General features: G+C 43.9%; 1 protein-coding gene across 2 annotated transcripts in view; it reads right to left on the bottom strand.

The window, feature by feature from the left end:
* The window catches only part of GALNT18 (polypeptide N-acetylgalactosaminyltransferase 18), a 330059-nt gene that overhangs the window by 131344 nt on the left and 172567 nt on the right, over positions 1-26148 (bottom strand). For both annotated transcript variants that reach the window (XM_066630404.1, XM_066630399.1), the window contains exons 2-3: positions 15329-15521; positions 21-187 (exon numbers count right to left, since the gene is read on the bottom strand). In XM_066630404.1, the coding sequence (XP_066486501.1) occupies positions 21-187; positions 15329-15521 (360 nt within the window). The remainder of the gene's footprint in view (positions 1-20; positions 188-15328; positions 15522-26148) is intronic.

The following is a 26148-nucleotide window of genomic DNA, read 5'->3' as shown; positions in this document are numbered from 1 at the left end:
CTTAGCTGTGCACTACTCACCATTGTTACTGTTGTCATCCACTAAAATAATCTCTTTGAGCAAGTGAGCAGGTGTTCTATCAATAGCAGAATGAATAGAGCGCAGAATCACAGAGAGAGCTTCATTCACAAATATGAAAACAATGCTGACCTCCGGAAGATTGTCAGGAAATGTGAGGTTCTTGCACCTATAAAACAAGAAGGAAGAACCTCCTGTCAATTTCTCATGTGACATTTACTTGAGCAAATCAATGGCCCTTCCCTCCAGCTTTATCAATCAATACAGTCTTTGGTCACTCACTTTATTTTGTAGTCATATTGAGCTTGAAATGATACAAAATTTCTCAAATTTCAAATCCTGACGAATGCCTGTCTCCAACAATTCATTTAAGACTACCCTACCTGCCAAAGTGAATTTCTGAGCTGAGCATATACTTCAGGATGTGATGGAGGAAACAGAGATGGGTTTTTAAATGTTAAATGAACAAAGGATCTTTCATTGGACAGAAGGTATGCAAAATGAGAAAGCCCTTACTAGCCTGGAAAGCCCTTAGCAGTCTGGAAACAGCCTCTACCAAGGAATTTTTGAAATATTAATTTCACACATTTCCCTACAATTCAGGGTGTGCATCCAGGAATTAAAAATCTGCCAGCTTTTATTGTCACAGCATTTCCAACTCAAAATATTAAATTTATCTCTGCAAGCTTTAATCAGTTTAAAATTCTCATTGAATCAATGAAGGACGAGAGTTAAAGGGACATTTGGGAGGGGAACAGTTTTGGTTCTGGCATATTATTGCAGCAGAGGATTATAAATTAATATTTAAGATTCATATTGCTCTCTCAAAAACCTGTGTCCAGTGGTCAAGCTATACTACATTTCCCCAATGAATGTGAAAAGCTCAAGTAACCGTTGTCATGGTCACCAGAAAAGTACATGTAAAAGCACACTACCGATGTACACAATTTCAAGCACACCAGGTAGCAAAGGGAAAGTATATAATTTTTTTTCAGAAACTTTCATTCATAGACAAAATGTGCTCAACAGGGGCACTGAGAAGGAAGGGTTTCCCCCCCCCCCAACTCATAAAGGAAGGAGCTTAGTAAGCAGCATGTTGCTCACTCAGAGTAATGAGAAATTAGTCTTCCTTATTAATACATATTAACCATTATAATATGCTTTCAAACATATTTCCCCATCATAAATAAATTGGATTATGATTTGCCTTTCTTTAGATTATAATTTGCATTTCATCACAGAAATCTCCAAACATTTCACGGTGCAATCCTGCTATCAGATATACACTGGCAATTCAGTTTGATTCAATTTGTATCATGGCTCCCAGGAAGGTGATACTTTGAGGCAGTGGTTCTCAAACGAGTGAGTGACCCACCAGTTCATGTAACACTTCCCCATCCCTTTAAGGGGCAGGGGAAGGGGAGGGAGGCAGCGACGTGATCCCCAGGATTGCGTCAGTAAGGGGGGCGAGGGGGGTGCTTTGCACTTACTTTTTACAATGTAGGGCTTCAGCAGGTTGCAGGAGGTGCGAGGAGCCCTACGCAACCCTGCACAGCGCACCCCGACACTTGGAACCTGCAATCAAAGCGGGCACAAAGCACTTTCGTTTTGCAGGAGGTGCTTTGCGTCTGCTTTGATGGCAGGTTCCAAACGTCGGGCAAGCATTGTGCAGGGCTCCCTGCACCTCCTGCAACCTGCTGAAGCCCTACATTGTAAAAAGTAAGTGCAAAGCACCCCCTCTCGCCCCCCTCCCCCCCTTTAGCGATGCAATCCTGGGGATCATGTCGCTGCCCTAGCTCCTCCCCCACAAGAACTTACTGAGGGAGTAATGCTCCGTCAAAGTTTGAGAACCACTGCTTTAAGACACTGGAATAGGAGTTCTGCTTGTTCCATTGGAATTCCAGACATTAACCAGGAAGTTAATGTCATGTCAGTACAGGGCTCACTTCATCTCAGTGTCAGAAGTTCCAATCATTGGTCTAACCATTACAATGCTTAGAACAATGGTTCTCAAACAGGACCCACTTGGCAATCTGTTGGGGCCCACTAGAAGTGATGTTATGGCCGGAAGTGACATCATCAAGCAGGAAAATTTTTAGCATCCCCCATAAGACAAAATCAAAGCAAATCAAATTAAAAGTTTACAAAAAAATATCAGTTTTAAAATTTATTTAAAATAAAGAAGAACCCTCCTAAACCTCCCAAGCATTTGCTGATCTGCTTAAAAAAAAATTCCCCCAAATCCCAAAGGCTGCAATCCTAACCACACTGACCCAGAAGTAAGCCCCACTGACTATCATTGTCAAAGTATATACATAGTAGTCTGTTGAAAGTACAGATCTGTAACATTTCCCCAGATGCAGACACAACACCATGGTAGCATCAAGTCTAATATATTAAAAATAAAATACACAATGAACTGAATGGGGATCCACCTGAAATTGGCTTGCAACTCACCTAGTCGGTCCCAACCCACAGTCTGAAGGTTAGAAGGTATGTGAGGAGAAGCTGAGACTCTGGCTGAGACTCCAAAACAGTTGTTCAGAAATGGAGACAGAGTCAGAGCCCCTGCATTGTGCAAGATGATTCCAAGACTGAATATGATGAAGACTCTGCTCCCCTCATTTTCCTTATTTTGGGACTCTTCTAACATCCTTCCTGCCCAGAACCTCGTGTGCAATTTCAGCAGCCTAAAAACTGCTAGGACATCCTTCTGCAAGCAGCTTTTTGTTCTTTGTTTGAAACTCCATTATCCACAGGCCAAGTGCAGTTGTGGATTTGGAGTCCTTCTCCCTGTCAGGAGTATTAAGATTGGCATGTGTTTATCCTTTGGGCAACCAAACCTGTGTAAATGGGAGTGGAATAGAGGCCAGGTGGGCTGCACTTCCCCATCAGGTAACTTGACGACATCAACAAAATTAATGGCCCAATCCTATCCATGGGAAATGCTAACACAAAACATGATCCACCAGCGCAAAGAGAGCTCCACTGGTGGAAGACAGCTACCACTGACAGATGTAAACCCAACACTGGCACGATGTGCCAAAAAACCTGTGCTGATACAATCCTGGTGCAGGCCAGTTGCCAGCATGACTCCACTGGGGCTGGAGGGGACGGGTTTCTGTGGGAGTTCCTCAGGCATGTCGTGGGTAAGACATGGGCAGAGCACCACAGGCACAGCAGCGCCAAATTCTATCCCCACATTGCAGGGTGAATTATCTGTCCTACAGATAATTGCTGTGCCTGTCACAGACCACATGTGCATTAGAGGAGTCCCACAGGGGACACACACATGTAACAAACACCAAAAAGACACAACACCCATCTCCCAAACCACCATGTCCACCCCTTACCGTGGAGTACAGGATACAGTGTAACTCTGGCAACCAATCAATTCACACCCACCCCAGCATATAAACCCAGCTCTGGCACCCACGGACTCAGAACATCATAACAGTCTCAGAACACAGGGTGTGTGGCATGGTACTATAAGACCCTACTCTCAGAAAGGGGAAGCTATTTAGCTGGTGCAGGTCCGAATAGACCTGTTGTGCAGACTGGGGCTTACTCTGGGGCAAGGAGACGTGGGATACTCTGGGAACATGGGATGCAGCAAAGGCCATGCTGCCCATAGTGTCACAGCCTCAAGAGCCGAAGCTGGCTCCATGACAGTCCTAGTCTCTAGATGCCAGAGTATAAAAGTCTTAAGCAGCTATTGTACTATGATATGGCCCATAAAATTCCTAGGACAATGCTAAAGATAAACACATTCTGAGTAGGAGGAAGAATAGACCCTAGAATGCTTTACTGTCTAACTACTGCATAAATTCACCCAGAGAGTACTAACAGATTCATGAAAGCGTATTTTTCCACCTACATCTCAGTGTAAACCTCAGCATCTGGGTGAATCTCAATTAGATGGTACTTACAAAAAAGCTAAAGTGAGCAAGGTTACACTCCTTTGCAGATTTACTTGGAAGCAAATCCCACTGAACTCAGTGTAATATGCATACGACTGAGTTGCTGCATATTCATTAGCATCCAAACAGGAAAGTCAGCTCTCCTGACCATCAAAATCATGCAAGTATCTTCCATGCACATGCAGATCCTCTTGTGGAGCAATCAAATACCATTCTCAGCTTTATAGCAAAAGCCTTCATTATATTGGCAAAAGTACTGCTAGTTAACAGAGGAGGCCTGTGAAATTTCCTGAGTAATACGTGTCATTGGGAGTGCAGTTTCTTTATATCCAGTGTTTCAGCCAAGCACTGAGGCAATGATCATCTCTATGTTACCACCGAAATTTACAGCAGACGTCCTTGAGATGAATTACAGTAATTTAAAGACACTCTTCTATTAAGGTTCAGCACACTGCTCAAAAATCAGTACTTCACAATGTAGCTCAGGAAATGATTTACTCTAAAAATACTATTTTCATTAATGATAAATATATTGCAAGGAACTTAAGGATGCCTAGGTATTATATTCAAAATTTAATATTTGTATACTTATAAATAAGATTCTTTGAAACAGATAAGGTAGCTAGACCACCATGATGTGTACAGTTTAGTACTAAACTACCTTTAGTCTGCCTCTATATATCAGTAAAAGTGCATAAAGAAACAAAATATTTGTAAGATTTTAAAACAATGAAAGCGGTAGAGGAATAAGAAGCACAGGACACACTCTTTTAAAGTTAAGAGTCATAGGGCGCAATCCCATCCTGCGCTGGAACAGCCAAGCCAGGAGCCTTATGCTGTATCCAGCGCAGGATAGGGGCCATAAGCAGCTTAGCCAGAGGCAAGGTGAAACTTTTCCCCTTATCCCTGGGTAAGGGCTGCTGGCCCCAATGGGCCTCCTCGAACTTGCGCCACCTCTGGAGGTGGCACAAATCTGGAGAGCGGAGCAGCTTGAAGTTGCTCTGTTCTCCCTGAGAATGATGGTTGGGATCTGGCATAACTGCCAGATCCCAGCCCTGTCACAAGTGCCTTTCCCTTTAAGATGGATTAAGTTGGGTGTTTGCTGCCCAGGTGTAGTGCATCAGTAATTTAGAGCAGGGGTGCCCAAACTCCGGCCCGGGGGCCACATGGCCCTCGGGGGCTCCCAATCCGGCCCGCGGGGAGCCCCCAGTCTCCAATAAGCCTCTGGCCCTCCGGAGACTTGCTGGAGCCCATGCTGGCCCGATGCAACTACTCTCAGTGTGAGGATGACTGTTCGACCTCTTACCTGAGCTGTGGGACGAGGGCTCCCTCCACTACTTGCTGTTTCACGTCTATGATGCAGCAGTGGCAGCAAAGGAAAGGCTGGCCTTGCTTTGTGCAAGGTCTTTTATAGGCCTTGAGCTATTGCAAGACCTTCATTCATTCATATACCGTATTTTTCGCTCTATAAGACGCACCTGACCATAAGACGCACCTAGTTTTTAGAGGAGGAAAACAGGGAAAAAAATATTCTGAACCAAATAGTGTAATAAAATATGTCTCTCCGCTGCTTTGTTTCCATGCTCCTTAGCATATTTTACTACCTCTAGTTTAAAAGGAATTTTATATGCTAGCCTTTTCTGCTTTATCATCCTTGCACTGGTAGAATGAGATACTTTAGTATTTTTCTGCAAGTGCATTGTCACTAAGCGCTGAACATTTGCATTACCACTGAGCGCCTGCATTTGCATTTCAATTTGCATTTGCATTACCATTGCATTTGCATTTGCATTACCATTGAGCACAGGCAGGACCCTGGTCAGGGGCAGAAGCACCTGCCAAGGAGGCTCTGCTGCCCTGAGAACGCCTGCAGCTTTGCAGTATTCACTCCATAAGACGCACACACTTCCCCCCCCCACTTTTTTTGGGGGGAAAAAGTGCGTCTTATGGAGCAAAAAATACGGTAATATATTTGATCTCTATCACTAATATATTTGTTTATGTAAATTTATTCAAATTTGAAATGTAAATTAATTATTTTTTTCCCGGCCCCCGACACAGTGTCAGAGAGATGATGTGGTCCTCCTGCCAAAAAGTTTGGACACCTCTGATTTAGAGAATAACCTGGGCGTGGGTGCCTGAAAACACACACACAGCAGGAGGAAGGGAGCTGAGGGTTAACATCTTTTATACTGAGGGTATAACATCTTTTATACTGGAAATGCTGAGCGACCTGCATGATGGTAATTTTAGCCTGTTTTTAGTTTCTTGTTTTTAGCTACTGTAATGCATGTAAATATGTCTTTTGGAGTAACTGAAACTCCCTTAAAATAAAAATCTTTTACATGAAAAACTGGGTGCAATTATTGACCAAGGAATTGCATGTTAAGAGGACCTGGGGCTTGGAGTAAGCTAAATAAAGAAACATTGCTCTTGGGGGTTTGTGGAGGATGGTGTAAGATTGGAGGAGGGTTAAATCCTGGTTGACTTTGGAATCTCCCCTGGTCCTTCCCTACCCCAAGGGTGATGTTTGTGACAAGCCCCCCTCCTGCTCCCCACCCGCCTGCCTGCCCCCGGGGCTGCCCACTCTCTCCCCACCCAGGAACGCCTCCCACCCTGCTCCTCCCCACCTCCCACCGCCTATCTTTCATCCTAGCATTGGTTCATCCGAGCAGACACAAGGCGCTGGGAGGAAGCCGGCACAGTGGCCTCCGTCAGCCTCCGCGGGCTGGTGATTCTTGGAGCACCGACCTGGCTTCCTCCCGAGGAAGTGCAAACATGCCTAACGACCAGTTAGGATTGCACCCATAATAAAATATAATGGGATCTTGGTCATTTAAGCTTGTTAAACTAGAGATTTCATGGTTGCATGCGGATTTCTTTTTTCTTTCACAAAATGGAATTCAGACAGCCTCTAAAAATAACAATTAAATTTTTCTCACTTAAATGTTAAAATTTATCCTTACCAGGTAAGAACTAGAATTTTAAGAACCAGAATTTTCTGTGGGTGAAGAAATTGAAGAATCACATAAACCAGGGTTTACATCCACAATAAACTTAAGTTTTATTGATCTACATGTACACTGTTGAGAAAGTATTAAAAAGTCTTGCAGAAAAAGAGTTAACCTTTATGAGCATGGTGTACCTGGTGCACTTTTAAGGTGTGTATAATATATGTGTACAGAACAATATTAGTATGAAGTGGTTCTTTACTTAAGGGCAAATGGTACATTTCTAGTTTAAGCCATTTCTGCCCAACATTGCATATATGCAACAGGGACTACATGAGTACACCTGTGGGCAAAGATGGGTTAAACTACATCTTGGAGTTTCTGGCCAAAAGATTATAAGCCATTTCTGCTCAACGCTGCATATACATAACAGGGACCAAATGTGTATACATGTGGATCAGGCAAAAATAGGTTTAAAAAAACTCTCTCATAAATCCAGGTGTATCTGATTAGGGCTAATGGGTGTACCGTAGATACTCGCCTATAAGACAAGAAATTTATGCCAATAAATCAACTGTAAATCATCTCCTCACCTTATCCGAAGCTCACTCAGGAGTCAGGGCTGTTCAGGCAGCCAGGGAGAGCAAGAGGACAATCAGAGATAATTAGAGGGCTATTTGTCTCCAGGGCAAGGAGGCTGAAAGCTGCAGCCAAAGTTAACCTTTTCAGTCCTCCTGAGACAAAAGTAAGCCAGGGCTCAAGGCTTCCATTTAAGCCTCTTTCTTACTGCCAGCAGTAAGTAAGCGGTAGTGGTGGGCAAGGGAGAGGGGAGGAACAGGAGGTGGCAACAGGGGGTGGATCCAGTGGCAATGGTGTGCAGCTGAACCTATACCCTCCTTTTCAAGGCTGCCTGCCCCTTTCTTCTCCTTGGTCATGCATCAGCTAGTAAAGGTCTAAAGAAACTCACTGGCAGTCAAGGAGCTTATGGAGGAGGGTTACAGGTTAAGGGTAAATTTCCTTTTCCCCTCCTGAGCCCCCACCCCAGTGGATACAGTGGGGCAGGAGGTCTGGTCTAGAGGGTAGAGCCTCCATTTGCCTGAAGATAACATCCACAAGGTCGCCAGTTCGAGGCCACCGGCACTGTGCGACCTTGAAGCAGCTGACAAGTTGAAGCCGAGCTATTCCATCTGCTCTGAGCGTGGGAGGATGGAGGCCAGAATGTGAAGCCAGATCAGAATGAAACACCTGAATGTTGTGGTTCTTGAAAGAAAGAACCTTCTTTCAATTGTAAAAATCCCTATTTAATAAGGGATTTAATAAGCCTGTCTATGTAAACCGCCTTGAATAAAGTCTTGAATAAAGACCAAGAAAGGCGGTATATAAATACCTGTTGTTGTTATTTACTACTACTACTACTACTACTACTACTACTACTACAGTAGTGCACACACTTTTTGGCACAGTTGCATTGACTGGGGGAAGGACTGGGCTCTTAGGGCCCAATCCTATCCAACTTTTCAGCACTGGTGCAGCCATAATACAGCCCCGACGTAAGGGAGCAAATGTTCCCATACCTTGAGGAGGCCTCTGTGACTGCCTTCCCAACACAAAAAGCAGTGCATACCCCATGGGCATTGCAGCACCGGCACTGGAAAATTGGATAGGATTGAGTCCTTAATAATTAAGAAATATAGAAATTGCACACATTTTAGAGTGAACAAAGGTGGCATCTGATATACGCAGAAGTTAAAGGAAATAGGTGTTTAGCTCTGAAAAAACTATCATGATATAGGACTGTGGTTTTAAAGTACATATATAAAAGCATACCATAAAGCAGAAAGGGAACAACGTAGTTGAAGGACAGACAGAAATAATACTTTGCAACACAGCAAACATAGTTTGAATGTACAAAATGGCTTCCTATGTGTAAAAGCAGCTGACAACAAAACAAGCTGTCCAAGGGAGTTGTACACTTTCCTTCCCTTGAGTTTGAAAAAGAAGATTGGCTAGGCATCAACTGGGAATGGTTGGAGCCAATTTGTCCATAGAACAAGATTAAACCAGATATTATTTTATGCTTCTCCACCCAATTTTACAGGTCTATGAGCTTTGCAGCTTTGTTAGTGGAAAAAAAATATGGGCCAATTAACAATCACAGATTTGACTGTGCAGACAGACTTCTTCTCATCTAGGTACACACTCAAGGATATATAATGTGTGAACTGTGTTTTAACTTATACAGATAACAGCAATTCCAACAGGATTAGTGTGATCATAGGAATGGGTACTTTCCATCTTCAAAATTACAAGATATAGATGTCACATTTGTCTCACATTATGTATGTGATTGGAAAGACTGGGACTTCTTCTGTAAATAAAAATTTCATTGCTTAGGTCACACTGCTTAGCCAGTATACTGTTTCTGTGTACAGAACTCTATTAAAGCTACAGGAGCAACTTCACTTCTTTTGATGAGAAAAAAAAAACTGAACATGCACTGGAAACTCCCAAAGATATATCTATGATTGCAGACTAACAGATAACATTCAGAAAGTAGAAGTACTTCTAGTGGATTACATCTTCATAAGCAGCCTTTTATGCTTCATTTCTAAGAAAAGTAGATGCAGCATCTCTACAGAAAGCTCCACAAAACTTAATGCTAACTACAGTATTTCAAGGACTATTTCCTTGCCAGTTGTAATATTGGCAAAATGAGTACATGAATAACAGATATATCTATCTATATTGCCCCACTTACACAAAAGTCTTTTTTGAAGCCCTCTATTTTCAGGTGATCTAGGAAGGAATCCTCAGAATGGCTGCTGAAAATAACATTTGATATTTCTGTATCATTGATTCATCTTTTTGAAATTAGTTTAAAAGTAATAGAATGGATCAGAGTTAAACTCAGGCTGCCTAAATATTGCTTCACTTTTTCTCAACCACAAACTAGGTTTTTCAGTCATATTTTGGCTTAGGAGGATACTATTTTTAATCAATATACATGGCATTAATGATCTGAATAATCCAAATACTTGAACACAGGTAAAATAAAAACAATGTTGACACACACATCCACAGCTGTAATGTTACAAAATTGACAGAAATAGGTAGTTTGCAGTTACGGAGGGTGCAAGCTTCCAGGACCCTGCCTCTCTGAGGCTCCTGATGGGGTCGGAAACTGTGCTTCTGGTTTTCCAGAAGCACAGTTTAAAGCATCGGGGAACCTCAGAGAGGCTTCTGCATTGGGAAATGGAGGTCGCGTGAAGCCCCATGAGCCTCAGGTAAGTGGGAGGGTGGTTTTTTGTGGGGGGGGGCAGCCACAGCCTGTGGGGGGCACCATCGCAGACCTTTGCCCCAGGCGTGGGGCTGGGGAGGTCCACTGCTGGTAGTTTGTTGATTTAAAAATAGATATCCTTTTAAATATTGCCATGTAATGTTGCCAGATGGCCAAATGGTTCATAAAAACAGTTCTAGAGTTCAGAGAGTTTAGGCTGCAATCTTATACACACTTTATCTGGGAGTAAATCCCACTGAAATTAATGAGACTTAGGGCCCAATCCTATCCAACTTTCCAGCACTGATGCAGCCACAATGCAGCCCTACGGTAAGGGAAAATAAATGCTGCCTTACCATGAGGAGGAAAACGTGACTATATGCCTTTCTCTCATGTCTGGGAAATTCCCGAATGCAACTGTTGGGCCTCTTGGGAAACAGAAAGCTGGACTAGATGCGCACTTCACTTGATCCAGCAAGGCTTTTCTTATGACCTTACAAACAGCCAAACTTAAAGCAGTACACACAGTTGAGGCGACATCCCATTTCATAAAACAAAAAGAGGCTGACACTTTGCTTCAAGATACTGTCAGGCTTACCAAAGCTAGTGCTTAGTCAATGGCATTCTTTATTCAGCGAGGCTGGCACAGTGCAGGATAACAGATGGGAATGGTAGAGGTAGGACAGTAAACAGTTCATCAATGACATTCTGAGAGCCAGAAAAGAAGACAAAGAAATATGGGGGAAAGAGAAGGCTGTATCTTTACTGCCATTATCTTTCTGTCATACATTGTGTGGAAAGAAAAAGCCAATTCATGTGATGTGGTGAATTTGAAACGTGAATTTTCCAGTGGATTTTTGCACTCAAGCTGCTACTATGAACAGATCAATGTGTGCCCACATCAATATTGTGAATATTTTAACCATTTTGCTGGAGAAACACACAAGATGTGAAATTTATTCTGAAGTCAATTCATTCTTGGACCTACAAAATCCATGGCACAATACAATTCCAAGCAAAGCATGCATCCACAAACACATGTGGAACCATTACTTGAAACAGCTCTGACTATCAGTTTGGTCCTATGCATGTGATTGCCATCCAAACACAGAAACTGTGCTGACCGCACCTTTTCATGAGCATGGTTTGTGATCCAACAAGGGACTCTTCACCTGTGGAAGCCTGCTGGGTCAGGGAGCAGGGTTGCTCTTCACTATATTGCACTGTGTTAAACACAGGTGGATGTTTTCATGAAAACTACAGTCAAAATCTCAAATAGCTGGGATTTCTTTAAAATTCCCAAGTGTCAGTACATTATTCCCAGCTACAATAATGTTCAGTCTCTCTCTTTCTTTTAAAATTTTTATATTTAGAGATATAAAAAATTTAAGTAAAATCCATGGAGAAAAGCATCATTTCATAAAGAACATAAGAACAGGCAGGTCTAGATTCAGGCAGAAATGTCTTAAGAAGTGTTTTCCCCATATATTAATTTACAATTTAAAAAAGAGACCATTTTTTCATAGTTATGTTGCTTAATAGGTTTAAACTAGAATGAAAACTGAATAGAAAGCTGCATATCATGGTATAAATGGTATAAAAACCACTCATTTCCATGCAGGCACTGTTCACTCTAGCAAGACTAGGACTGTATATGTTAGGCTGGATTCACTGGTTATGAACGCTGTGCAATCTCACCATATAGTCTTTACAGTCAAATCTGAGAAGCTTGGAGTAGGGACAGATCACAGAAACAGAGAAGGCTTTATAGAGGACTGAGAATGCTCATGATCAAAAAATTTATTCAATGATGCACATGTGAAGAACCTGAATGATGGGCCTCAAAATAAATTCTATCACATATTTTAAAAAATCTAAGTGCAACCAATGTTGTAGGCACCAAATATATTACATGACATTTTAAAGTCTGGTCAGAACTTCTGTTTCAGAAACTCTGTCATTGTTGACCATCATGGATCCTGCCACCAAGTTGAGCATACTTGTGGTGTTTGTGAGGTGAGATAGAAATATGGTACTTTTCAGCCTATCAGATCAGCATATCAGCATATTACCCCATAACAGCATATTACCCTGCTAACTGGGTAAGAGTCACTCTTTCAAGTGGGTGCTCCTCTTTATAGCAGGGGGAGAGTAACTAGCCCACCTCACCCCAGCAGTGTCTTTTCTAGTGACTGTCTGCTGGTGCTCTTTTGCATCTTTTTAGATTGTGAGCCCTTTTGGGACAGGGAGCCATTAGATATTTGATTTTCTCTGTAAACCGCTTTGTGAACTTTTAGTTGAAAAGCGGTATATAAATACTGTTAATAATAATAATCAGATCCATATCCCTGAATACATCTTTTAGAGGTACATCACTCAATTTCTCCACATCTCATTGTACAGAAGGGTTTTATTAATCTCTTCTACTCTCATAACGCATTATCAGTTCCCCCCCAGGGCCTAGGAGAGGGGGGTAAAGGGGGTAATTTGTACCTGGGCCCAGGGTCAAAAGGGGGGCGCAGGAGCCAAAGGAGGGGGCCCAGAAAGTTCATGGGATCTTACATTTTCCTATCTGCTCAGACTTGTTGCCCGCATGGGATACCGGCAACACTACCACAATTGGGGATGCTGGGGACACTACTGATGCCACATGGGTTTGTAAGACCTGGACCCCAAGGACTTTTCCAGCTGTCTCTACCCTTCCCCCCACCCTGTTTCACCCCTCCCTGCCTCTCTTCTGCTTGCTTGTCACCACCCTCCTCCACTTTGTTTCACCCCTCCCCCTTTGCAAAGGGGCCCAAAAAAACTTTGTACCCCCTGATAAAATTCCTCTCAGAGCCCCTGTTCCTCCTACTCTATGTTTCTCAAATTTGATTGTACAGGTACTTATGGAAAGACTGCTCAGGGTTCAAGCACAGTTCATACTTGTTTGTTTACATCCATATTGCTACCAAACAAATTAGAGGCAGTTATCTGGTGAAGACGTACAATTACATTAGGCAAACTGCTACAAAGAGAATGCTTTGTAATAAAATGCCACTTTATAATCTTCTAAGTGTAGACCTCTGCAAACCAGGGGTAAAGCCCGTTATTCTCATACTACCAGCCATATAAACAAGTCACCCAGTATTTATTTATTTAAAATTAACTAACTGAAACGAATCCAGGTCAGCCATACCCGACTGAAAGGAACCCATTACTGAATCATGGTTTCCAATAGTAGCTCATGCCATTTCACAATCTGGTTCAGCTTGAAACTGGATGCAGCAGTGTATACTTTAGGTTGCCAGTGTTACGCAGGACCAAAGAGACTACTGACACCAACGAAAGGTTTAAGGCCTTTATTGTTCGGAATGGAACCTTAACCAAATGAAAACACAACCTAGTTCCAAATTCCCTGAGGACCTGAGGCAGGCAGGCACTATGCAGGCAGGAGGCAGCAGGACCTGAGGCAAAGGGGCTGGGTGATTGCTCCCTGGTTCTCTGTGTGGCTCTTCCAGGGGCTCCTTGCTGCAACTCTCTCCTCAGCTCAGGTTTCAGCTCTCAGCAGCATGGTCTCTTCCAGCTCAGTCTTGAAGCTCCTCTCAGCAAGGCTTCCCTGGTGGTCTATATCCAAGCCCAGTCTTGTGCAGCCCTTTTATAGGCCTCTGCACGCAGCAGCCTCTATCTTCCCTCCACGGGTACTGCAGCCTCCTCTCCTGCAGCAGTTTTCCCTCAGGTCCTCCTCAGTCAAACGCAACTTTTTTTTACACATGACACCAGTATAAAATATGCAGATGGTATTTTCTGAACTGGTCTTAATTCATGAGGACTTTCCACTGAAGGAACACATTAGCCAAGTTTCACAGCCTCACACAATCCTGCTATTGGCTGTTTTTCTGTGGAAAGCATTCAGTCTTCTCACACAGCACCAAGTAGCAAAGACGTCCACAAGGTTTTTAAAACTTTAATGTTATAGCAGATAAACTAGCAGCTGTTCCTAAGGTTTATGGCATTTATTTCCATCTGGAGAGCCCTTAAAACAAAGTTATACACAATGCTGATTTCATTATGTGACATTTTATCTATTTCATTATGGACAACTTTGAATACTAGAACTCTGAAGACCATGGGCCAAAGTTAAGCACTTTTTAGTCCTATTTTTGCACTGGGAGATTTAAATACATGCTTAATTAATACATGCTGTTTATCCTCCCCCCAAAAAAGATACAAGACAAGGTTTGGATTAAAACTGGGCCACATTTATTAAAATCAATGCTATCAACACTCTGTGTAAACCCTGCAGAGGTCCTATCTCTAGACTCCTCCTCCTCCTTTTAATGCAGGCAACTAACCTGGAGAAGATAGCAAACCACAGTCTATTCTCTCTTCAGGCATTCCCACCTGGTCTCAAAACTGTAAATCGGCTACTGCCAATCCACACTTCTCTACACCAACCCTCAAGCTGGAGAGCTATGGAAATCAAAATTTTTAAACCAAGCCCGAGAGATCACCATTCAGAACCTCTGAGCCAGATAGCCTCTTGAAACAGGTTCTGTGTCCCCTCTCCGCCATTCTTGCTTATCTCAGGATGCACACCAAATCTTTACTCCTGGTTCTACACTGTATGTGCCTGTTGTGACCAACCTACCACCACCACATCCTTAGAACAGTCTGGGGTAGGCAAAACAAATTCCACATCAAAGAAAATCAAGTGAGGAACAAAAAAAAATTCTACCTGCTCCTCAATAGCAACTACCTAACTTTAAACTATTCTAGTGGGACAGTGAAAGGGACAGGTATACCACTGACAGGTATGCGAACAGCCTAGAAAACTGAGCAGACAACACAGCCATGCCAGCTTCGCCCCCTTTTTCCTTGCCACCCAATTTAGTACTAGGGATTTCCCACCTTATCCATGCCTTCAATTTAGATGGCAGAAGGTCATATTTCTCCCACTGAAATCAGCAGATTTTGAACATCCCTAATTTTGACAGGATCATGTTTATTTGATATATCATAATTCTTAAGATGTACTGGACAACCCTACAGATTTAAAATCCTTCTAAAGCTTCAATCCTATACAGGCATACCTGGTAGCAAGTCCCAATGACATCAATAGGCTCACTTCTGAGTAGATAGGATTGTACTGTGAAACAAGTCTACTGAAGGCTACTGCTTACCCATTAGGCCTGAAGTCAGGCAATGGTCTATCCAAGGGAAGCCGATCACTCAGATAAGCATTGTAGCCATAATACTGGAACTGCTTAAGGGCAATACGTCTGTTCTCAGGGCTCAGGTCCTGACCCCAGTGAGCAAAGAGTGATGAATCAGTGAAAGCTTCTGCAGGGTTCTCTTCTGGTTTCAGTGGTGCTTCTATAAAAAAGAAAACAAATTGAAGGATTAGGTGTTTCAGTTATAGACAAGAAAATAATCATTAGGGTAAATTCACTGAATACTATTTGTATGACTCACAAAATCAAGGCAAGCTAGCTACTGGTTCACTAAATACAACAGTGACCCATGCTGGTTCCTGTAATCCTGAAGACTTTCATAATATTTATGCATTTTGTTATTAAAAATGGATATCCCACTTTTCTCATTATGGATCCAAGGAAGCTTACAACAAAATTATTTTACAATAAAAACATATACAATCATAAAAACCAATCAGATCACAAAATATAAATAGCACTACAAATGATTAGACAGTGTATCAGAAGGAAAGAAAAAAGGCTATCAACCAGCTTAAAAGAACCCACAATAGCCCTCTTGAAACAACACAACCTAGTCATCACCAAACATGTCCTTGCCAGCATCTGAAGGAGGACAGAAAGGCATTCCATAGTTTCATAATTAGGTCCAAGACATTCATTCTAGAAAGGCACAATATGAATGCCCAGGACCAATCAAGAACCAAACAGTGTTATCAAGAAGCAAATTCTTTCACATGTGGTCCATCCAGAACATTGCCAGGATTAAGCATGAGTTCTTTATGGAAGTTGTGAAAGTGACACATCGTACAGCATGGTCGACATATCAAATAATGAACCATTCTTTGAGGACAGCAGGAGAGCTGGGGGAGACTTTAATCAATGAATCAGTACAAAAATAAATGCTTTCACTGCCTGCTTAAAAGTTGGCAATGAAGGAGCCAACACCACAAAGGAGAAGAAATTCCACTCTTTGGACACTGCTCCTGAGAAGGTCCTGCCTGGTCCTGCATCTCCAGCACAATGTTAACGAAGCATCCAATGACAAATCCTGCAAATGACAATTTACTCTGACATAAATTTGCTCTCGTTCTTTTTATCTGTTCACTTTGGTCATTTCCAATTCCGAAATGCCACAAGTTTATAACGTTGTATGTTTTTCTTAATGCAACTGTTTTCCATAATTATGCTTATAAGCTGCCTTGGAGTTTTTGTACTGAAAGAGGAGGGAAAATGTTTTAAATTAATAAAATTGTATTGGCAACCTTCAGTCTCGAAAGACTATGGTATCGCGCTCTGAAAGGTGGTTCTGGCACAGCGTCTAGTGTGGCTGAAAAGGCCAATCCGGGAGTGACAATCCCTTCCACACCGGGAGCAAGTGCAGTCTGTCCCTGGTCTGTCTCCCTGGCTATGGGCCTTCCTTCTTTGCCTCTTAGCCTCAGACTGTTGGCAAAGTGTCTCTTCAAACTGGGAAAGGCCATGCTGCACAGCCTGCCTCCAAGCGGGCCGCTCAGAGGCCAGGGTTTCCCACTTGTTGAGGTCCATCCCTAAGGCCTTCAGATCCCTCTTGCAGATGTCCTTGTATCGCAGCTGTGGTCTACCTGTAGGGCGCTTTCCTTGCACGAGTTCTCCATAGAGGAGATCCTTTGGGATCCGGCCATCATCCATTCTCACGACATGACCAAGCCAACGCAGGCGTCTCTGTTTCAGCAGTGAATACATGCTAGGGATTCCAGCACGTTCCAGGACTGTGTTGTTTGGAACTTTGTCCTGCCAGGTGATGCCGAGGATGCGTCGGAGGCAGCGCATGTGGAAAGCGCTCAGTTTCCTCTCCTGTTGTGAGCGAAGAGTCCATGACTCGCTGCAGTACAGAAGTGTACTCAGGACGCAAGCTCTGTAGACCTGGATCTTGGTATGTTCCGTCAGCTTCTTGTTGGACCAGACTCTCTTTGTGAGTCTGGAAAACGTGGTAGCTGCTTTACCGATGCGCTTGTTTAGCTCAGTATCGAGAGAATGAGTGTCGGAGATCGTTGAGCCAAGGTACACAAAGTCATGGACAACCTCCAGTTCATGCTCAGAGATTGTAATGCAGGGAGGTGAGTCCACATCCTGAACCATGACCTGTGTTTTCTTCAGGCTGACTGTCAGTCCAAAATCTTGGCAGGCCTTGCTAAAACGATCCATGAGCTGCTGGAGATCTTTGGCAGAGTGGGTAGTGACAGCTGCATCGTCGGCAAAGAGGAAGTCACGCAGACATTTCAGCTGGACTTTGGATTTTGCTCTCAGTCTGGAGAGGTTGAAGAGCTTTCCGTCTGATCTGGTCCGGAGATAGATGCCTTCTGTTGCAGTTCCAAAGGCCTGCTTCAGCAGGACAGCAAAGAAAATCCCAAACAAGGTTGGTGCAAGAACACAGCCCTGCTTCACTCCGCTTCGGATGTCAAAAGGGTCTGATGTGGAGCCATCGAAGACAACAGTGCCCTTCATGTCCTTGTGGAAAGATCTGATGATGCTGAGGAGCCTGGGTGGACATCCAATCTTGGGGAGAATCTTGAAGAGGCCGTCTCTGCTGACCAGGTCGAAAGCCTTTGTGAGATCTATGAAGGCTATAAAGAGTGGCTGTCGTTGTTCCCTGCATTTCTCCTGCAGTTGTCTAAGGGAGAATACCATATCAGTGGTGGACCTGTTGGCTCGGAATCCACACTGCGATTCTGGATAGACGCTCTCTGTAAGTACCTGGAGCCTCTTTAGTACAACTCGGGCAAACAGCTTTCCTACAACGCTAAGGAGAGAGATGCCGCGGTAGTTGTTGCAGTCACTCCTGTCACCTTTGTTCTTGTACAGCGTGATGATGTTTGCATCCCTCATGTCTTGAGGTACTCCACCTTCTCTCCAGCAGAGACAGAGGATTTCATGCAGCTCAGTGACGATGTACAGCGTGATGATGTTTGCATCCCTCATGTCTTGAGGTACTCCACCTTCTCTCCAGCAGAGACAGAGGATTTCATGCAGCTCAGTGACGATGATCTCTTTGCAGCATTTTAGGACTTCAGCAGGGATGCTGTCTTTTCCAGGTGCCTTGCCAAAGGCAAGGGAGTCCAGGGCCACGTGAAGTTCTTCTAGGGTTGGTTCACTGTCAAGCTCTTCCAGCACAGGCAGGCACTCAATGTTGTTCAGTGCTTCTTCGGTGACTACATTTTCTCTGGAATATAGCTCAGAGTAGTGCTGCACCCAGCGTTCCATCTGCTGCGCCCGATCCTGGATGACCTCGCCTGTGGCAGACTTCAGAGGGGCAATTTTCTTCTGTGTTGGACCTAGGGCCTGCTTGATACCATCATACATCCCCTTGATGTTGCCCGTGTCAGCTGCTATCTGTATCTCGGAACAGAGCTGGAGCCAGTAGTCGTTAGCACATCTCCTGGCAGTCTGTTGGACTTTGCTGCGAGCAGTTCGGAGGACCTGCAGGTTGCGCTCACTGGGACAGGCCTTGTATGCTGCTTGAGCTCTCCTCTTTTCCTCAATGACTGGTGTCAACTCCTCAGAGTGGGCTTCAAACCAGTCTGCCGCCTTGTTGGTCTTCTTGCCGAATATGGACAAGGCGGTGTTGTAAACGGTATTCTTGAAATGTTCCCATCTGTTGGATGCGTTTGCGTCGGCCGGGCCTGGAAGAGATTCCTCAAGCGCTTGTGCAAATTCCTCCACTTTTCTCTGATCCCGGGTCTTGCTGGTATCAATGCGAGGTCTTCCTTCCTTTTTCGTGTGATACAGTCGCTTTGTTTGCAGTTTCACTCTGCTGCACACCAGGGAGTGGTCAGTGTCGCAGGCAGCACCATGATAACTGCGTGTGATCTTGATGCTGGGAAGGCTGGAGCGTCTGGTGAGGATCAGGTCGAGCTGGTGCCAGTGCTTTGATCTTGGATGTCTCCAAGAGACTCTATGTTGGGGCTTTGTGTTGAAGAACGTGTTGCTGATACAGAGACCGTGATGACAGCAAAACTCTAGCAGGCGTTGGCCATTTTCGTTCATCCTCCCAGTGCCAAACTGACCTAAGCAAGTGGGCCATGAACTGTTATCAGCACCAACTCTAGCATTGAAATCGCCGAGGATGAACAATGGCTCTTTTACAGGGATTTTCTTGACAGTGGTGGCCAGGTCATCATAGAATTTGTCTTTGGCTTCTGCTGGAGACGACAGAGTCGGTGCATAAGCACTGATGAGAGTGATAGGTCCTGCTGATGACTGGAGCTGCAGGGACAAAATTCTTTCACTTCCCACAGTAGGTGGGATGATGGATTTCAGCAGGGTATTTCTGACCGCAAAGCCAACGCCATGTTCCCTGGTTTCGTTTGGTGGTTTTCCCTGCCAGAAAAATGAGAAATTTCTTTCCCTGACAGATCCGGAATCTGGCAGCCTAGTCTCTTGAAGGGCGACGATGTCCATCTGCAGCCTGCTCAGCTCCATGTCGATGACAGCTGTTTTGCGTGCGTCGTCTATTTCTTGCAGGTCATCAGAGAAGCCAGGTGTCATTGTCCTAACGTTCCAGGTGCCCAGCTTTAGGGCAGTAGTTTTCTGTTTTCTGTTGCACGGTGCAGAGTTGTCGATCCGCTTGTCGGTTTTCACCCTAAACCCCACGCACCCCATGAGGTTAACGGACCGTGGCGAGGCAACACCTTACTGGCTGGGGACTGCCCAGCTTAAGGCGGGCGGTAGCTGCCCAATGAGATGCAATGATCTCTCCCACCGTCGGAAGCAGCCCCTGGCGTCATGCTCTACGCCAATCGAGCAAAGACTTATAACCGGTAAACTGCTGCTTCCCGTGTTGTGCCGACGCCGTATGGCGAAGTTGGAGTGTCCTCTCCAGTGCGCGAAGCCTGGGTAAAGAAGGTATGGAGGATAGGCTGTTACCCATGCAGCAAATCCCCCCTCTCCACGTTGCTGGAATGGTCCAATGGAAAGGCAGAAGCCAATACGGTTGGTTCCAGCGGCGTCGCAGGAGTTGCCAGAACGCGACTGTGTTCAGCCATGAACTGCCTAAGGGACTCCGGCTCCTGATTTTGCCTCGAGGTTGACTCCTGAAGCCTTTTCCAGAACTGGATGTAGCCACAAGGCAGTGGAGGTTTGAGGTCAGAGTTTCCTTCTCTTAGATGAGCTGCCTTCCTAGGCTGACAAGTCCCATCTACCCGGTGGCTGTTTAGTCGCCTCTTACGACAAGTACAGCCAAACTGAGGGCCTATTCTTAGCCCCCAGCCCCCAGGGTAAATTAATAAAATATAGCAGTCTATATTGTGTGTACCAATATTGTTGGAACAGTTTTAAGGGAATTTATAAGCTGTGATACTTGTCTCTTTATCAGCACTGTGAGACACACATTGAGTTAGGATTACACTCACTATAAGAGAGGGTTCCCAGGGCGCCAAATTAAAATAGGATATATTTAACACACTTTACATAACTACTAAAACTACCACAAAACACACTATAAATCTGCAGCCACCTGAAGGCCTTAGAACTATCCTTTATAGTAAGACTATCTCATTTTAATCCACTCAATGGCAATGGTTTCCTAAAATCCAATTACAGCATCTAAATGTTAGTTTTCAAGCAATCCTCTGGATTTTCTTGATGTCTGATGCCTCTCCCCCAAGAACATTAATCAAAATGCAAAAACAGAGACATTGTTTTTAAATGATACATTGATTTAAGGTGGAATCAGTGGAGCCATTTTTAAGATTTAAGGTTATCAAAACGGATGAGCAGTTCCCACTAGGAAGATCAAAGAGTGAGCAGGTATCATTCTTGAACTAACAAGGAAGAAAACATTACAACAGACTAATGGCTTGTCTATCAAATCACAGCACAGTTGAGGACAAAAAGGCAGAACACTACGTATCATCAGCAAAAAGCAAGGATAGGAACCCCAAATGGAGGATACTATCTGATAAGTTTATTGGGTATGAGAGAATAGTGGCACATAGCAGAGGTCTTCCAATAACTCACCAATTTATTGCTTACAGGTCACTGGAAATGCCCAAGGCAAAAGAACCACAGATGGGGAAAAGAACATATCAACTGACAACTGTCTCACCTTACTGGCCCCTCTGAGGCTAGGACTGGTCCCAAGGAGATCATACCAGACCAACCATTACATTGCATTTTACTGCAAAATGAAACTCTTTCCTTCAGTTGACTTCTATGGCTTGTAAGGTCATGAGGCCACCGGGGTATGCCTCTTAAAGAGTGGGTCTTAAAAAGGGAGTAAACAAGAAGCTAGCAGTGAAGCTTCCTTTGCCCTCCAAGAAAACTCTGGTACATGAAATGCAGATAGGGTTGGCCCTCTTTCTTCTATAACAGATCAAAAACAACAGTCCTGGCCTTAAAGACTAATCAATAGATTTCAGCACAAACACTTACAGTCTACTTCATCCAGTGCACAAAGTGAAATCCTCAATAGACTACACGCCCAAAGAACGAATAAGCGAAATAAACCTATAATATTCAGTCTGATAATATCAGTCAGCCCAATAAGCTGGCTCCCGCTGGCAGGATGAGAACACGAAGTGTCACAAACACGTTATAAAGCATGCTGCAACCATGCAGAGGCTCCACTGCCATCAGAGCAGCACCCACCAATCTGGGTAAGGCCAACACTGGGCAGAGGGGAGGCGGGAGGAGGACAGAACAGGGCAGGGGGGTGTTTTGGGGTAGGGGAGGGATGGTAGGAAGACAGTTCAGGCCTGGATGAGGGTGGGGGTGGTGAAAGAGGCTTCTGCTGCATCTTAACCCCCAACCCAGGCCTGAAACCATACCTGGAGCTACTTGGTTTTGCGCAGCAACTGATAGGCGTGGCTTTGAGACCCACAGAGGCTGCCAGGGCTTGACAAGAAAACCTCCGGCTGCCTCTCTGCCCATGCAGAATACAGCAGCGGCTGCTTCTGTGCCGCTGTATTGCACCACAGGCAGCCTGGTTAGGATTGGGCTGTTAACCCATTTTTGCCCAGCCCACAGATGTGCATATTTGATCCCTGTTGCGTGTACACAACATTGGGCAGAAATGTCTTTTAATGTAGTACACAATTTTAAATCTTGCACATTTACAAACACACATATGTGGCACTCTGTATGGAATGGATACAAGCTGCAAGAACAGCAACCCAGCCAACACATTTAAAGAGTATGTGTCTTAAAAAAATACAACATATTCGTTTTTCCTCCTCCGCTGTTACCAAATGCATTACTTTCAATTCAAGACTGTAGCTTGTTCCCAATTAAAGAAAGAAAAAGAATAACTAAAGCCCTCATGTGAGAACACCATGTGTGCCTCTGCCCCATGGGTGTGAGCTACCAAACATGGCTGATGTATCCAACAAACAAGGAGCATGCAGGAGCTGCTAGACAGTGTGACAGGTCATGGATAATCAATGAGGTTATTCAGATGCAACACTTTACTGTGACTTGACATTTCACAAGTCGAGCCTTTCCTCATAATTTATTACAAGAACCTCTGGGACCTTGAATTGCATTTGACATAATGCAAAATAGTTCAGCTGCTTGCAGGCAGCCTCTCTACATGTAAAACACTAAAATATGTAAAGGGAAAATATATTAATGCTGTGGTACTTCCAATTTAACTATAGCAAGCATGGATAGGATATCTCTTAAAATCACTCCTTATTCATCCACTCCCATGATGAGCTAAGCTAATTTCTCTAAAAGCATTTATGGTCTATGCTCTAAAAGCATTGTCTGGTGGTCCTAGTAAGAGGGACATCAGACTTTCATGGTCTGATTCTGTTAATTGACTGCACCAAGGCAGCTGAACTGCTGCCTCTTAGTAACACTGGTAAGAGGTTCATCTGCCATGACTTCACTCCATCCCTTGTGAACAGAGGTACTCATATTTAGTACTAAATTTCCTTTGTGGCTGACCTACTCCAGGAGACAGGTGAGGGCAGTGGGACTCTGTTGTTCCTCCTGGACTTCAAAGCTGTTTTGATACTATCAACAGTCATTGCTTTCTGGATTATGGATTGAAGAATCACTTTACACTAGTTCACTTCCTACCCTCTGCTCTCAAGAGACCTCAAAATGTATTTCCACTCCTCCCCATGGAGTTACCTACAAAATTTGATCTTGTCCACCATTGCTTTTAAAAATATTTATATGAGATTGTAAGAGGAGGGTGTGAAAGGCTTGGTCCTGATATGCTTTCAGTAAGTAGGAAGTAGGATGACTCTCACACTCAAGGTCTCCTTTTCAGCAAAGTCAGGTGAAAAGATAGAAACTTTAAACGGTTACCTGATGTCAGGGCCTTTGGAGTAGTGGCACCCACTTTGCAGAATTCCTTTCTCATAAAGCTCATCAAGCCAGTTCTCAATGTTCCCTGTAGTTTTTGCAGGGAGTCTGCAGCACCTGGACAGAGCTGCAAGGAGAGAGCTCCAGCATACTCAGCTATGAGATTATAGAGGGGTGCAGTCATTAGAAAAACAAGAAAGATTTGTGTGTGGGGGCGGGGGGTAATTCCACCAGGATTTGTGGTGGGGGGAGATGGCTGGATTTTTAATTGCTGCATTTTCTGTTGTTAATCAATGAGGGTTTTTTTTCCATTGTTGTTGCTGTTTGTGATGCTTATGCTATTTTAAGATTTTTAATTTACTGTTGTTTAAAACTGATTAATTTTAATGTTTTGTTTATTGTGGCCTTGCATTTTTACCATCTGTTCAAAGCTGCCCCAGAAGCTCTTCCGGGTAAAAATTCTAAAATAAACAAACTTACCTTTGAGTTGTGGAAATGAAAACACAGTGAACAAGATAGAATGCAAATGTTCACAGACATGCAGACGCACCTTGATAAGAACATAAGAACAGCCCCACTGGATCAGGCCATAGGCCCATTTAGTCCAGCTTCCTGTATCTCACAGCGGCTCCACCAAATGCCCCAGGGAGCACACCAGATAACAAGAGACCTGCATCCTGGTGCCCTCCCTTGCATCTGACATAGCCCATTACTAAAATCAGGAGGTTGCACATACACATCATGGCTTGTAACCCGTAATGTATTTTTCCTCCAGTAACTTGTCCAATCCCCTTTTAAATGTGATCCTTCACATGTGTCTTTAGCCTGATCCAAATGCGCTCTTTGAACTCCAAAACCATGCCACAGAGGATGTGTCAGTGTTCATTTCTATATTAGTGAGGTGGTTCTGCCAGTGCATCTCACATTTACACTTGCATGCCAAGTCATATGGATTGTGGCTTTGGAACATCAGGTCACAATGTTCCAAATGCGAATAAATGCTCTTATTGGCATTTTCACTCACCTGTCACCACACAAAAAGAATTATGATTTCAGTATACAGGTGAAGCCTCCATATCCATGAATCCTGTATCTGCGGATCTGGCTCTCCCCCCGATCTGCACTGACTCAGACTTGGCCCAACCTGAGCCCTCCAGAGGCCCTCCAGAGGCTTCAAAAAGCTCTCCAGAGGCTGCATGTGTCCACCTGTGGACATATGCCTGTGGGCTTTAGAATGGCCCGGGAGCGTGAAAGTAATGTGACTTCCGGTTTCCCTCAGGAAACCAGAAGTGACTTTTTTGCCCTTATAAGGCATTCAGAGACCAGGGGGAGCCCCTGGAGGGGGCTCAGGAAACAAGAAATCATGATTTCGCGCTTTAGGAGGGTTTAATGGTGCCAAAGCTGCGTATTTCATTATACGCGTTTTTTTTATCCATTGGGGGGGTCAGAGAATGGATCCCCCACAGATACCAAGGCACCACCTGTAGTTCAGAAATAAGCATGAGTAAGTGAGAGCTCAGTCCTTTATTGATCTACGGCAGTGTTGAGCTACAGAACTGATTAGGCAAAAAACACAGAACTAGTAGCTAGCTGAATTATAGAAACACATTTGTCACCATAGATATACTTGTAAACAATACCTCTTTATTAGCGCAATTCCACACATTGTCCTTCTAGAAGATATTCTGTAGAATCCTTTGATTATCACTGCCATCTCCAGAGATCAGACAGTGCCACAAGCAACTCCTACACTATCACCCATCTCCAGAGACCACAAAGTGCCACAAGCAACTCTTACACTATCACCCAAAGGCCGAAAAGTTTCAGCTGGCAAGATAAAAATATATATGAAGAAAACAGCTTATGTAATGGTCCTTTCCACCAGCTGGGATCATAACTGCTGACTTGTGTCAAGAAGCTTGTGCTTTTATCTTAATTTTTTTAACATAAATTGAGAAGATTAAGCTGTTGGTTTCCTCCTCAATGCTCTTCTTCCTCCAACACCACCTCACCCTCTCCCCCAAAAAACTCTGACAAGAGACTAATGAAGGACCAGTTTCTTTCTTGTGCTAGCTTTCTGTCTTCCAAAATATGTAGCACTCCTTAATCTGCCAAGACACTTTCCTACTGTTTAAATCCCAAAATCAGTCATGCTAAGCTCTCACTAAGATGAGAAAAATGACCTGATAAACCCATTAACATACAGATCAAAATTATTATTAATGCACATTATGAGGATTCCTAGGAGAACTTGCTAATTTGTAAAAGGCAGCATGTCAATAACATGCAAAGCAGAAACATGCATTAGTATGCAAGGAAGACAATTCTGTCCAACTTGCTTTGGTTTGTACAGTTAGGGCTCATGGCATCTTCGGTGTATCTGGAACAGTTGCATCTGCTTCTTCCTGTATTATAAAGCATTCTTGAAAACACACATCCAAGCTGTGCAAATTCTGAAGCAAGCCATCCAGGGATACAGAAGGATCATCTAGTTCAGTGGT

The sequence above is a fragment of the Tiliqua scincoides genome, chromosome 1 (assembly GCF_035046505.1).
Source record: "Tiliqua scincoides isolate rTilSci1 chromosome 1, rTilSci1.hap2, whole genome shotgun sequence".
Classification (NCBI taxonomy): domain Eukaryota; kingdom Metazoa; phylum Chordata; class Lepidosauria; order Squamata; family Scincidae; genus Tiliqua; species Tiliqua scincoides.
This window is presented reverse-complemented; position numbering and strand designations above follow the sequence as displayed.